Source organism: Phaseolus vulgaris, chromosome 1 (assembly GCF_000499845.2).
Source record: "Phaseolus vulgaris cultivar G19833 chromosome 1, P. vulgaris v2.0, whole genome shotgun sequence".
Classification (NCBI taxonomy): Eukaryota; Viridiplantae; Streptophyta; class Magnoliopsida; order Fabales; family Fabaceae; genus Phaseolus; species Phaseolus vulgaris.
Window position 1 is genome coordinate 36545839 of NC_023759.2, and position 13093 is coordinate 36558931.

Genomic DNA, 13093 nt, shown 5'->3' on the forward strand with positions numbered 1-13093 from the left:
AGTGTGAAAGTGATGAACGGCAGACGAGGTGATCATTATGCAATGGTCAGAAAGGGAAGATGGAGGAGAAGAATGTGAGGAAGAAGACATCACAGGTAACAAAAATGTTTTGGCTTAGGATACTGATGACTTTTTACATCAAGTGCACCGCGTTTGTCCGAAGTAATAATTGTCCCTAAGGACGGATATCGATCCCACAAGGAACAGTGAATTATCGAGTACAATAATCGCTAAATATAAAAACAGAACAATAAAAAGAGTTTTGAATTAATTGTGTTGGCACTGATCACTAAGAAAACAGACAAAGAATTGGTTGGTTCAAGTTGGAAAAATAGGGATTAGGTTTCATCTTTCTCACTCTTATATATTTTGATTAGTATGTCAATATTAAGTTCATTGATTGAAATTGATGCCCGTATAAAAATCATTTATATCGATTCCTCGTATATAAAATCCTTAAGAATGTTTTCTAACTATCGATCCCTCACATAATTATAAGAACAACTTAGAACGATGCTCAGACGTTAATGGCAATTAACATTTCAAGTCTATCCTTAGCACTCAAATATGTTAAGTATTGTTGTTTAGGTCCAAACCCTAAAAATACCTTCCGGTCAGATTTAAGATTCTCAATTTGTCACGGAAAATTAAAAGTAAAACAACAATACCAATAATTAATCAAGAACTTAATATTAATATATAAGATATCACCTCAATACATAAGAGTTTGAGCAGATTACTCCCAATCCCAAATGGTAGAATTAGTCACGCATACTTCTAACACCTTCCATTCTCCCAATTGGGTTACAATTCACTCTATGGTGGTTTCCTCTCAATCTGGCATACCAGGGTTAAACCTCTAGCCCCCTATTTATCCTACTTTTCTAGGGTTAGGTGGCTTGTTGTGTTGCGTTAATGGGCTAAGTGATAAAACATAAAAAATGCCCAATCTTTCTTTGCATCTTTTTCCATTCTGGGACCTTCCAACTTTCTCTTTTTAGCTCAAATTATGCTCCTTTACTCTAAATCTTCAATTGTGCCTAAAAATCTGCAATTAACACCAAATTTGGGAATAAAATACTCTTATTCAAATAAAGATAATAAAAAATGTAAAAAGGTATAAATTCATAAATTAGGGATTATTTTATATGTAAATTAGCAATAAATCTTCATAAGTGTCTATATTTTAATATGAAATATTACTGAAATTAGACACTTATCAGATACCATTTTAGAATAAAGGAAGATAAGAGAAGAAGAAGAATATTATTGAATATCTAATTGTTACATGCAGAAGGTGCAGGCCAGAATATATAAGATTAGAACCATCTAACAGAAGCTAATAACAGAAGAAACTACCCAAACTATATTAACATACTAACATATATATTAACACTAACATAAACTTTTCTTTTTTCTTCTTTTACTTTCTTTCTAAATTTATAGCTCCATCATTTATCATATTGACGATCAGAGACCACCTTTGGACTTCTAGTAGTTAGTAGAGTAAAATTGTCCAATTAGAATTTTGATTAGAGTAAGTTCATTTTGCTCATTTTTCCTTTGAGATAGTTTTGTGGTATGCCTAGATATACTTGTTTGCATGTGGTAGTTATAGCTCAAGGATTAGTCTTTGTTAACGTTAGTTCAGAGTCCTAGTTATATGCTTGGATAATTTATCAGGACTTTTTGGTACATGTTAAACTATCCATATATTTTCTTTAGGAGTTGTAACTCTTTGTGAGTATGCCTACTTCTAATCAAGTAAGGGAATCTAGTTTTACTTTTCAATAGAACCCTAGGTTAGAAGATCTAGATGTAAATGTGAAGTGATCACAAGTTTCAATTTTTTCTTACAGGATTTGTTGTTAAGTAAATTATAATATTTTTATTTAGATTAAATGTTAAAGTATAGAGATGGTAAATTTTGTTGATTTGGTAAATTACAAGTTGATTGTAATGTGAACAAGATTCTTGAATATGTTTGAATTGTATTATGAATCATTTGAAATGTAAATATTGATGAATATTGGTTTTTTGAATCTGGATGTTGAATTTGAATAAATTGGTTTATAAATCATGAATATATAGATATATAGTTTTACATGAGAGCTTTATGCGAGTACATGTCCAACTCTGAGTAAGGTAATATTGTTTTTGTTTTAGATGATTTATATAATACAAGTTTGAGTATTGATTTTTTGATGAAATCTTGAAAAGTTTTAGTTTTATGATTTTTTTTTCTTTTAATATTTTTGCTCAATTGAAAGATCTTCCCTCAAGCTAGATGTGACATTAAAAAAAATTTTGCTCACTAGTAAATTTTTGCTAAAGCAAGAGGATTCTTGCTCAAGCAAAAATGAAGTGAAAATTTGGGTTGTTCTTGGGTCCATTTTCACTCAAGCTAGGGGATTCTCGGTCAAGCGAAAATAACACTAGAACTGAACTTACTCTCGACCTCATTTTCGTTCAAATGATGTCAATTTTCGCTCAAGCTAAAAAAAACATAAACTTTGAAATTTGCTCTTGAAATACTATTTGGTAATAGTTTACTATTTTAATTAAATTTTATGAAATTTTTTTATTTATATATGCATTTGAAACAATTACTTTATGTGTTTATATGATTTTCTTTTATATCTTTGAATAGTTTAATTTTATTTTTTTTGTGATTGAATGGTATGACGATGAATGAGATGAAATATAAATCATGTGAAATTGTCATTAAGACATAGTATTTTCAGAAAAGCAAATAACGTGTTGAGATTGTTAGGATATGCATTGACTAGGGATTCCTCTGGAAGGAGGTATTCCCACTCTACTTGTATATTAGAATCAAATAGATGAAGATTATAAGGTGGTGAGAGTCGAATGAGGTTCATATGACTTTGTTTGCGATTTGAAAAATAATCTGGTTTGGCATGTCATATGAATAAACCCAGTCATATGAGGTGATTTGATATTGATATTCATATGCGAATAGCTGTGTGAATTCATAGCAGGGTAGTATGACATGTGCAAATCTTTGAATCTGAGTCAATGCACGAACCTTCTAGAAGTAGAATCAAGTGTCTATGTATGTTGGTCAGTGGAGTTCTAACATGGGGAAGATTGATTATGAATTATTTATAGACACTTGACTGATTTGTTAAAATGTAATGTATGAAAAGTGGTGAATTACATGTTTATGATTGAAAGTTACAGTTAAATTGAAAGTTTTGAAATACTAACTTACCCTACTTTCTATTTTGGATTTATTTTAAAATTTGTAATGATCGTGTTTTACACGAGAGTAAATGATGTTGCAGGTAATAAAACTTCATATTAAGTAAATGGAGTATTCTATATTTCTTTTGTTGTTTTATTTTTAATATCTGTATATATTTTAAATTTCCTATAAGGAATATATTTTGTATATTTTGTAATACTTTATGAACAATATATATGTATATATAATTAGATAATTATATGCATGATATATTATTTAGATGATGTAACTAGAGATGTTACATATATCAACTTTTTTTAACCCATAAAAAATAATTTTTAAGGTATTGTTTGCTAATTTAGTTTTTAAATAAATTTTAAAATCTAAGAAATCTATCAATATATAAGTATAAATATACCAATATATTGTTGGCTTTAAAATGCTATTATTTTTCACATTACTTTGTCAAAGTATACATTTATGAGAAAGACCAATTTCCTCACCAACCTTGTATGCATTTGCATTAAATTTGTTCACTTATATAACATGGACATTGACCTAGTACTAGTAACATGAAGTTATTTATTGGAATTTATTTTCCGCCAAATTTCTTGTTACATGTGAACTAGGGTTAATTATAGTATATATTACCCAACGGTTTGGTGTGTCCAACTCAGTATTTTTATGAACAAAGTATCTTTTTTAAGTTCATCTGAAATTTCAATTTATCATGTATACGTTTGTTTTAATGAACTTTGTTCGTCCCACAAAGCATAAAGTAAAAATAAAATTGGGGTTTGTTTCATAAGAGTTTGTTCTTTTAAAAAAATGGTATAATTAATACTATAAAGTTTGGTCCCTCTTCATTGCTTGGCAATACAAATTAAAGGAAAATAATTTCTTACAATTTCTTTGTCTCAATCAGGTAAACAAAAGTTACCATACTTAGGCAATCATGATTTATTTTAATTAATTAATCTATAATTGTAATTAATCACTATCTAGTAGCTTATAAGATAATTAATATCCTATGTATATATAAAATATATACAATCAAAGTTAATTACTAATAGTTTAGTTGCTAATAAAAACTTCTAAACTATATGATACTAATATCTTTAATATATCTTTTTATTATATATCTTTACATACAAAGTTTCAAATATTTAGAAATACACACCTCTACCAAATGACATAATACATTTTTTATACTTATTTTATATTGGATTAAATATCATATCTTTTTTATACTTATTTTATATTAGATTAAATATGTATTTCGTCTTACATTTTCACGCAAAATTGATTTTCGTTCTTAGTTCAAACTTTATACCTTCTGGATATTTCTAGTAAGAAAATTATTAGAATAAGTCATTGTCAATTTTTTTACGTGACAAATGAATCTCCAATGTGGACTATGATGTTAAAATATTTCATATTGACTCATCGCTGACGTGGATATTATAATATTGGTATACTTACCTTATTGGTCCCTATATTTAGGATCAATATTTAATTTAGTACAGTTGTTTTTAAAAAAATCATTTTGATCTCTGTGTTTTTTAAAAAGTACTCAAATTGGTCCTTTATGTTAACTTTCCCCCAACAACGTCAAGTATTGTTGATATGGCAGAGATGTGGTAGAAAGAATAGAGACACATTCGATTGGGTGTTGTGTGAGGTGGCAAGTTGAGGGGTTTTGCAGAGATTAATAAAATTCAATATTGAGGGTTTAGGGTTTCTACCCCCTAGTTGCCACGCTTCGCCTCCGCTCAACCTCACCCCACCACCTCGTTTGCACCTTTGTCGACTGCACCTTCCGTCGACTGCAACTCCTCCGTCGTTTTCACCTTCCATCAACTGCACCTCCTTCGTCGTCTGCACCTTTCGCTAGTAAGGGGACGATTATTGGTGTGGGAGTGATTGTTGGCATTGGGGTTCTCTTGACCATTCTTTGGTCAAGGAAAATAATGTTGGTATCAGGAAAGGTTGTGGAGGGTTCGTTGGTGGCATATGGGTACAGAGATTTGCAAGATGCAACAAGAAATTTCGCTGAGAAATTGGAGGAGGAGGGTTTGGTTCTGTTTTCAAAGGAACGTTGGATGATTCCAGTGTGGTAGCAGTGAAAAAGTTGGAAAGTTTTAACCAAAGAGAGAAAGAGTTCCAAAAAGAAGTTCGCACAATAGGGACCATAGAACATCCAATCCAACGTGTCTCTGTTCTCTCTTCCACATTGGAGAAAGTTAACAGAAATGACCAATTTGGGTACTTTTTAAAAAACACAAGGATCAAATTGATTTTTAAAAAATCATTGTACTAAATTGAATATTGACCCTAAATGTAAGGACCAATATGATATTGATTTTAAGTTTGCATCTCATTTCTAAATATCCTTTTCTTTTATTTGAATATATTTATGTATATAATATGAATATTTTTTTGATCACCCTAAATCTCAAAACCTAATTATACCGTTAATTTAAAACCCAACATCATCTAAAACTCTTATCACTTAACAATTTCCTCATGCATTTGGTTTCAAGAAAGAGGAAGAAAAAAACTGAATGTGCATTTCTTTGGGTTGAGCCTCATGTTCGTCCGTTTGAGGGCTTAGAAGACCACTACAAGGTCTTTGATGTGCTGGTAACACAAATCGGACTTCACCACGATGTCTTCCACGTAGACCTCCACACACTGACCAATAAGACCCTTGAAGATCTTATCCATCAGCTGCTGGTAGGTTGTTCCAACACTCTTCAGATCGAACGACATCACCTTATAGTAGTAGTTGGCGTCGTCCATCACGAAGGTTGTCTTCTCCTTATCCCAAGGATGCATGCTTATCTAGTTGTAGCTAGGGTAAGCATCCATGAAATTAAGGATCTTATGGCCAGCCGCTCCATCCACCAGTCGGTCGATGTTGGGAAGTGGATACAAATCCTTCGGGTAAGTTATGTTAAGGTTTGTATAATCCATGCACATTCTCTACTTGTCGTTCGGTTTGGTGACCATGACCACATTGGCCAACCATGTCACGTATTGGGCTTCACAGATGAAGTCGGCCGACAGGAGCTTCTCGGTTTCTTCCTTAGCTGCGAGCCTCTTCTCCTCACCATGATTTTTCTTCTTCTATGTGACCGAACACGCTTCCTTGAACACTGAAAGCTTGTGCGTGATGACATCTGGGCTTACCCTCGACATATCAGATGTTGTCCACGCGAAGAGGTCCACGTTCTTTTTCAACGTTGCGTGCATCAGCTCGGCCTCGACAGGTGTTGTGGTTGTGTCGACACGGGTGTTGTGTTCTTCGTTAAGAAGGGGCACTCGGCACAACTCTTCTCTGGCCTCCAACCTATCCTCGGTCGTCTGGGGATCTAGATCCACTAGAGCGACTTTGTGCTCCATCAGTGTAGGTTGGACTTCTCTACAAGGAGACTTTGGTCTCCTAGAGGATTTATGCTTAGGGGACTGGTCGTTCCGCATCGGTTCTACCTTAAGGATCTCAACATAGCATTCTCGTGCGAGCTTCTAATCTACATGCACTGTGAGAATGTCCCTTGACAGTGAAAAAAACTTCATTGCCAGGTGGGGTGTTGAGATGATCGCCCTCAGCCGGTTGATGGATGGTCGTCCCAGGAGGATGTTGTACGAGGTGTTAGCATCAATAACCAAGTACCAGACCTTGATGGTTTTGTTGTTTTTCCGCTCACCGAATGTGGTATAAAGTTCAATGTAGCCTTTAGTATTGACCCTTTCGCTCACGAAGCCAACAACATGGTCATCGTACAACACCATCTATGCCTTTGGTATCCTCATCGCCTTGAAGGTTTTCCAGTAGAGGATATCTACTGTACTTCCTTGGTCCATCAATGTTTTCATGATGGTGAACTTATCAATGTCGACCCACATCACCATCGGGTCGTCATGACGATAATCGAAGCCCTTAAAATTGTCGTTGGTGAAGGTGATGGGTGACATCCTCGGTCAAAATGACACCATGTTCACCTGGTGCACTGCTCTGAGGTGCTTCTTTTGGGCGTTGTTGGAGCTTCCACCACCGACAAACCCTCTGACGATGGTGTTGATTGTTGAAGATAGGCTTTGATGTCTCCAAATCAATTAATATTGGTTGAAGGCTTTGTTGCTGGTTGTGTTTGGGTTTTGGGTAGTTTGAATTTGTAATCCACTCATAGAATTGATCCAAGGTTATTTGATTTTAGTCCTTTTTGAAAAATATCTGTTTTCAAAGAGAAGTGGAAAATCAACCTGTTGAATTGTCGTTTCAACCGGTTGTTTTACACTTAGAGGTTTTTGAAAAAGATTTGAAATTGTTTGACTTTGGTTGACTTTGTTGTCAAACCAATTCAATTGGTTGTTTCGAAAAATCAACCGATTGTTTTTTGAATTTGCTTACCAGAATTCTGTTAAGTTAGTTCAATATGTTTTAATTGATTTAAAATTGATTTGACTGATTGGAGTATATATAATCTGTTTTACACTCCTAGTTGTTATGGACTCAAAAGAGTGCTTTGAAATCAAGTTTTTCCAAGATTGTTTAAGGCTTTTGATTCTTTCTAAGAGTGGAATAGGAGTCCACTGTATTTTCTTCTTTTCAATTTGTGATTGTATCAGGTGTGATCATTCCTTTTCTCTTAACAATTTTATTTCTGTAATAATTGTTGGTGTGCAGATTCAGAGGGTGTTCTAAATTCCGGGTTGTGTTTGCCAAAGGAGGTTTGTGTTCTTGAAGGGTTCAAGATCACCTGTGTGTGGTTTATAATCAAGGTTATTTGATTGCTTAGTGAAATACCCAGTGGTTTTTGGGGACTGGATGTAGCTCTTGGTATAGAGTGAACCAGTATAAAACTTGTTGGGTTGATCTTTCTATCCCTTATCTCATTTAAATTTGTTCTGGTTTTGTTTTTTAACAACTGTTGATAAAAAAAACCGATTGTTTCACAAAAATAACTGGTTGATTTTTTGGAAACACATTAAAACATATTTGTTTTTTGGCTGAACAGATTTCTATACCTTTGATTCCTCATTGGCTTTCAATCTACCTTCAATAATTGTGAAAATATTTCATAAACAATTCACCCCCCCCTCTTGTACATTTCTAACAATTGACATTAAGAGCTAGGTTCTTGAAAGTCATTCAAGTTTTGATGCAAAAATCTTTTTTCTTGGCTGATAAACTACCGTTTGGGGAGAGTGCATCTATTAATAGACCACATTTGTTTTGTGGTGTAAACTACCAGTTCTGAAAGGTAAGGATGGAGATCTTTGTAGAATCAATTGATAAAGGAATTTGGGATACAATTAAAAATGGTCATTTTGTTCTTATGCTTGAAAATGATAAAGTGATTTATGAAAAACCTTGGTCTCAATGGATTGAGCATGAAAGCAAAAAGGCTCAATATGATTGTATTACAAAGAATATTATTACATCTACCTTAAGTTCTGATGAGTTTTTCAGGGTGTCACAATGTGAATCAACAAAGGAAATGTGGGATACTCTAGAAGTCACTCATGAAGGAACAAATGACGTGAAGAGAGCAAGGAAGCATGCTCTCATTTAAGAATATGAGATGTTTAGGATGCAGAAAGGGGAGACAATTGTTGAAGTACAAAAGAGGTTTACCCATATTGTCAACCACCTCATGAATCTTGGGAAAATGTTTGAAAAAGAGGAACTCAACATCAAAATCCTCAAGTGTCTTGATAGATCTTGGCAGCCCAAAGTCACAGCCATTTCAGAATCTAGAGATCTAACATCTTTGACAACAACCTCACTGTATTGAAAGCTTACAGAACATGAATTGGAGATGAATAGGCTGGGTGATCAAGAGCATCAAGAGAAACAAGTGAGGAACATTGCTTTGAAGTCTACTGGACACAAAAACTGTCAAGAATCAAGTGAGGACAGTGATGGAGAAACCCTTAGCTTGCTGTCAAAGAAATTCAGTAAATTCCTAAAGAAGAACATCAACAAAAACCACTCCTCTAACAGGTATAGTAGTAGGAAACCTAATGATTTCAATACTAACAAATATACTTGCTTTGACTGTGGTGAACAAGGACATATAAAAGCTGATTTCCCCAATAAAGAAAGCAAAGAGAAAGGATCAGGCAAGAAGTTTGAGAAGAAGGACAAATCAAAAAAGGCTTACATTGCTTGGGATGACAATTATGTATCTTCATCAAGTGAAGATGAAGAGGCAAATTTGTGTCTAATGGCCAAGGGAGAGTCTGACACAAGCAGTGTAAGCTCATGCACCTCAATCAATTTTGAAAATTATAGCCAGCTTCATGAGGCATTTAAAGAAACTCATGAAGAAGCTAATAGGTTGACCCTCTTGAACAACCGATTGAAAGGCTTGAATAATTGCCTGGAAAATAGAGTCAAAGCTTTGGAAGAAGAGCTGGAATATTCAAAAAATGATTTTGAAAATCTGGAACTGATTTACAAAAACTCTTCTTGCAAATGTGACTCAAGTTTTTGTGAAAAATGTGAATCTCTTGAAAAAAATGTTTAGTACCTTATTAAAACTGTGGATAAGCTTTCAAAAGGAAAATCAAACTTTGAGACTGCTCTTGCATCTCAAAATTGTGTTTTTGGAAAAGCTGGATTGGGTTTTAATCCACACAGCAAGCATAAACCAGTTTCAAAACCTTTTTCAAGCTTTTTTGAAAAACAACCGATTGAAAAGTCGAAAAAACCAGATGTTTCATGTTTTTATTGTATGAAGAAGGGCCACTCTGTTAGATTCTGCAGAGTTAGAAATTTTTTTGTTCCCAAGGGTATTTTAAAGTGGGTTCCTAAGAATTCTAAGGTTCCTAATGTTCCTACTAACACTCATGGACCCAAATTTACAAGGGGACCAAATCTTGCTACTTGATCTTGTTTTTTGCAGGGTTCTTTGACAGCAAACTAGCACTTATGATACCTAGCACTTAGGATTGCACTGTATTTTTTTCTTTTCAATCTGTGATTGTGTCAAGTGTGATCATTCCTTTTCTCTTAACAATTGTATTTCTGTAATAATTGTTGGTGTGTTATAAATTCTGGGTTGTTTTTGCCAAATGAGGTTTGTGTTCTTGAAGGGTTAAAGATCACCTCTTTGGTGTGTGGTTTGTAATCAAGGTTATTTGATTTCTTAGTGGAATACCCAGTGGTTTTTGGGGACTGGATATAGTTCTTATTATAGAGTGAACCAGTATAATACTTGTTGTGTTGATCTTTCTATCGTTTATCTCATTTAAATATGTTATGGTTTTGTTTTTTAACAACTTCTGATAAAAACAACTGATTGTTTCACAAAAACAACCGGTTGATTTTCTGGAAATACATTAAAACAAAATTTTTTTTCGGCTGAACAAATTTCTATACCTTTGATTCCTTATTGACTTTTAGTCTACCTTCAATAATTGTGAAAATATTTCATAAACAATTCACCTCCCTCTCGTTTAAGGCCTGCATTTCTAACATTGATGACTTCCCAGTCACCTCTCCTCATGTTCTCCCGCGGGAGGTCTTCTCTACGTGGAGGGTCATCCCTCCTCCGTCGACGTTCGGGTCAGCAATCATCTCCTGCCCTTGGAAGGGAGTGGTTCCTTCGCTTAGCGAGCTCGTCTCTCCTAAGGGATCGTTTTGTGCCTCGGCTCCCTTGGATGAATCGCTGCAGGTGCCCGACCTGGATAAGTTCTTCTATCTTATCCTTAAGGGTCTAACATTCCTCGGTGGAATGTTTGTTGTTCTTGTAATATCGACACTGTTTTCTACGGTTGGCATTATCTGGGCTTGATGCTTTCCTGGGTGATAGGATCAGCTCGGCGCTGAGAGCCTCGTGCAAGATCCTCCCTCTCTCGGTCGTCAAGGGGTATATCTTGAGAACTGGCTGCTCCGGTTATCCCTGTGCGTGTCTCCCCGATTTGTCGATCGACCTTGATGTTTCTTTTCCTCCTTCCCCTTCTCGCTGCTGGCCTTCGCCCGAGCTTGGTTACGAAACTCTCTCAATTCCTCCAACTACATATACACGGAAACTCTCTTCCAAAGCTCGTCCAAGCTAACGGTCTGCTGCATGCAGAGGTTGTCGGCAAACGGTCCCAGCCGTAAGGCTATCAGTATGTGGTGCATGGCCACATTTGGGCTGAGGTTCTGAATGCTCATTGCTACCTTGCCGAACCTGCCAACAAAGGTCCTCAAGGACTCTCTCTTCTCCTTGCGGATGCCAACCAGGGCAATGAAGGTCAGGTGGTGCGGTAAGCTTGTGGCAAACTGCGTCTCGAGCTTGGACATAAGCGTTGGAAAGTTGTCAACAGTTTTGGGAGGGAGCTTTGTGAACCAAATGAGAGTTTCTCCCTTCAACGACGTGGGAAACACTCGGCACAGAACCACATCGTCCGAGGTGTACATGCTCATGTATGTAATGTACGCATTCATGTGCTCATCTGGATCGGTCGTGCCATCATAGAGATCCCTGTTGAAGCCTTTCCACTTGTTCGACAATGGAACTCTGATGATAGAATCGGTGAAAGGGTGTCGGCGCACCGAATCCATGGTATCGGTCGTGCATACCAACTTCTTAGGACAAAACTCACCATCCATCTCCTAAGTGGGGTCTTGTCCTTGGTCTTTTCAACTGTTCTCGGGTTGGGAGGGGAGGTGAATAACCTACCGACAAGGTTAGTCGGCACAACAGGTTGTCCTCCCTCGACCAACTTCTTCTTCATATCCTTGTTCTCCCTGCGGAGAGCTTGGATCTCCTGCTCACTTCTTCAGCTCAACCATCTCTCTCTATAGAGACAATAACAGCGTCATCTGGTCAGCTTCGATCATCCTCTCACTTGTCATCTGCGGGTTGATACCATCTACCAGCGTTCTTCACTCAATTTCTCTTGGTCCCACAGTGGACGCCAATTGTTCTAGTATGAGGGTTGGGGCCTAGAGAACTATTGAGAGAATTCTTCTATCTCCTTTTATCGGTCGATCGTTCGTACTGTCCTTTAGCTCCCTTTCTTGCAAACTCCTTGCTCTTCCTTCCTATCCTTCGCTCTCGGTCTTCTCGTAATCTAGACTCAGAGGATACTTGCAGAAGACACTCCAACACTTAAGTTAGCAAAGACGTTTGGTACTCGGTTCCCAGAGCACTGTATATGATGACATACCTGATTATTGGAATATGCGTTATTTATATTACCTTTGGTGGACTTTCCTTATTAGACCAGATTAAGGAGTTAGACCGCGTTTAGGATTGCATTACCTAACTCTTAATCGTGGATTAGCTTCGATGACCTTCGATAACCTTGATTGAACGTAATTGAACTTGTTTCTTATAATTATATATTATATTGACGCCATTTTCAGTTGAAATATAAAATTATTGATAAACAATAAATTAAGCTTACATATTATACTTTCTTTGATTAAGATATTTAAGAACAATTCGAATGTTAAAAGACTGTAAAAATGATTTTCATTTTAATTTTTAATATTAAAAAATTATGATTTTATATATTTTGAATATCATCTTATATACAGCAAAAATTTATAATATTTAATAATAATACTTTGATCATAATTCAACCAAAAATGAGCCATTAAATTTATTGAAGTTGATACAGTAATCTGTTATTATAAAAATATTGGTTATCAATAATTTAATTTCATTTTCATCTTTCTCATTGCATAGCTAATTGACAGAGGTTTGAATTATTAGTAACTGTTTTGTCAGATTCGAATCTTTAGAACACAGAATGTACTTTCGGAGAGAACCGACAAGAAACGAGTGGTAGAAGGACAAGAAAAATAAAAAATCAAAATTAATTTACAGAAGTAATTTTACATAAACTTTTAATTTTTTAATAGAAGTTAAAGTTAAATAT

The 13093-nt window shown here is 35.3% G+C and overlaps 2 protein-coding genes across 2 annotated transcripts; one reads left to right on the forward strand and one right to left on the reverse strand.

Annotated features, from left to right (window-relative positions):
- The first annotated feature begins 9033 nt into the window (after window positions 1-9033).
- LOC137815977 (uncharacterized) lies at window positions 9034-9744 on the forward strand. The gene has a single exon (XM_068619083.1). The coding sequence runs from the start codon at window positions 9034-9036 to the stop codon at window positions 9742-9744; it is 711 nt and encodes a 236-aa protein (XP_068475184.1).
- A 1490-nt stretch (window positions 9745-11234) lies between these two features.
- On the reverse strand, window positions 11235-11768 carry LOC137815978 (uncharacterized). The gene has a single exon (XM_068619084.1). It carries the CDS (start codon window positions 11766-11768, stop codon window positions 11235-11237), a length of 534 nt encoding a protein of 177 aa, XP_068475185.1.
- Between the last annotated feature and the right edge of the window lie 1325 nt (window positions 11769-13093).

Excerpts from the sequence above, each read along its gene's own strand:
- LOC137815978 (XM_068619084.1), bottom strand. The coding sequence starts at position 11,768 with ATGGATTCGGTGCGCCGACACCCTTTCACCGATTCTATCATCAGAGTT.
- LOC137815977 (XM_068619083.1), top strand. The coding sequence starts at position 9,034 with ATGAATAGGCTGGGTGATCAAGAGCATCAAGAGAAACAAGTGAGGAAC.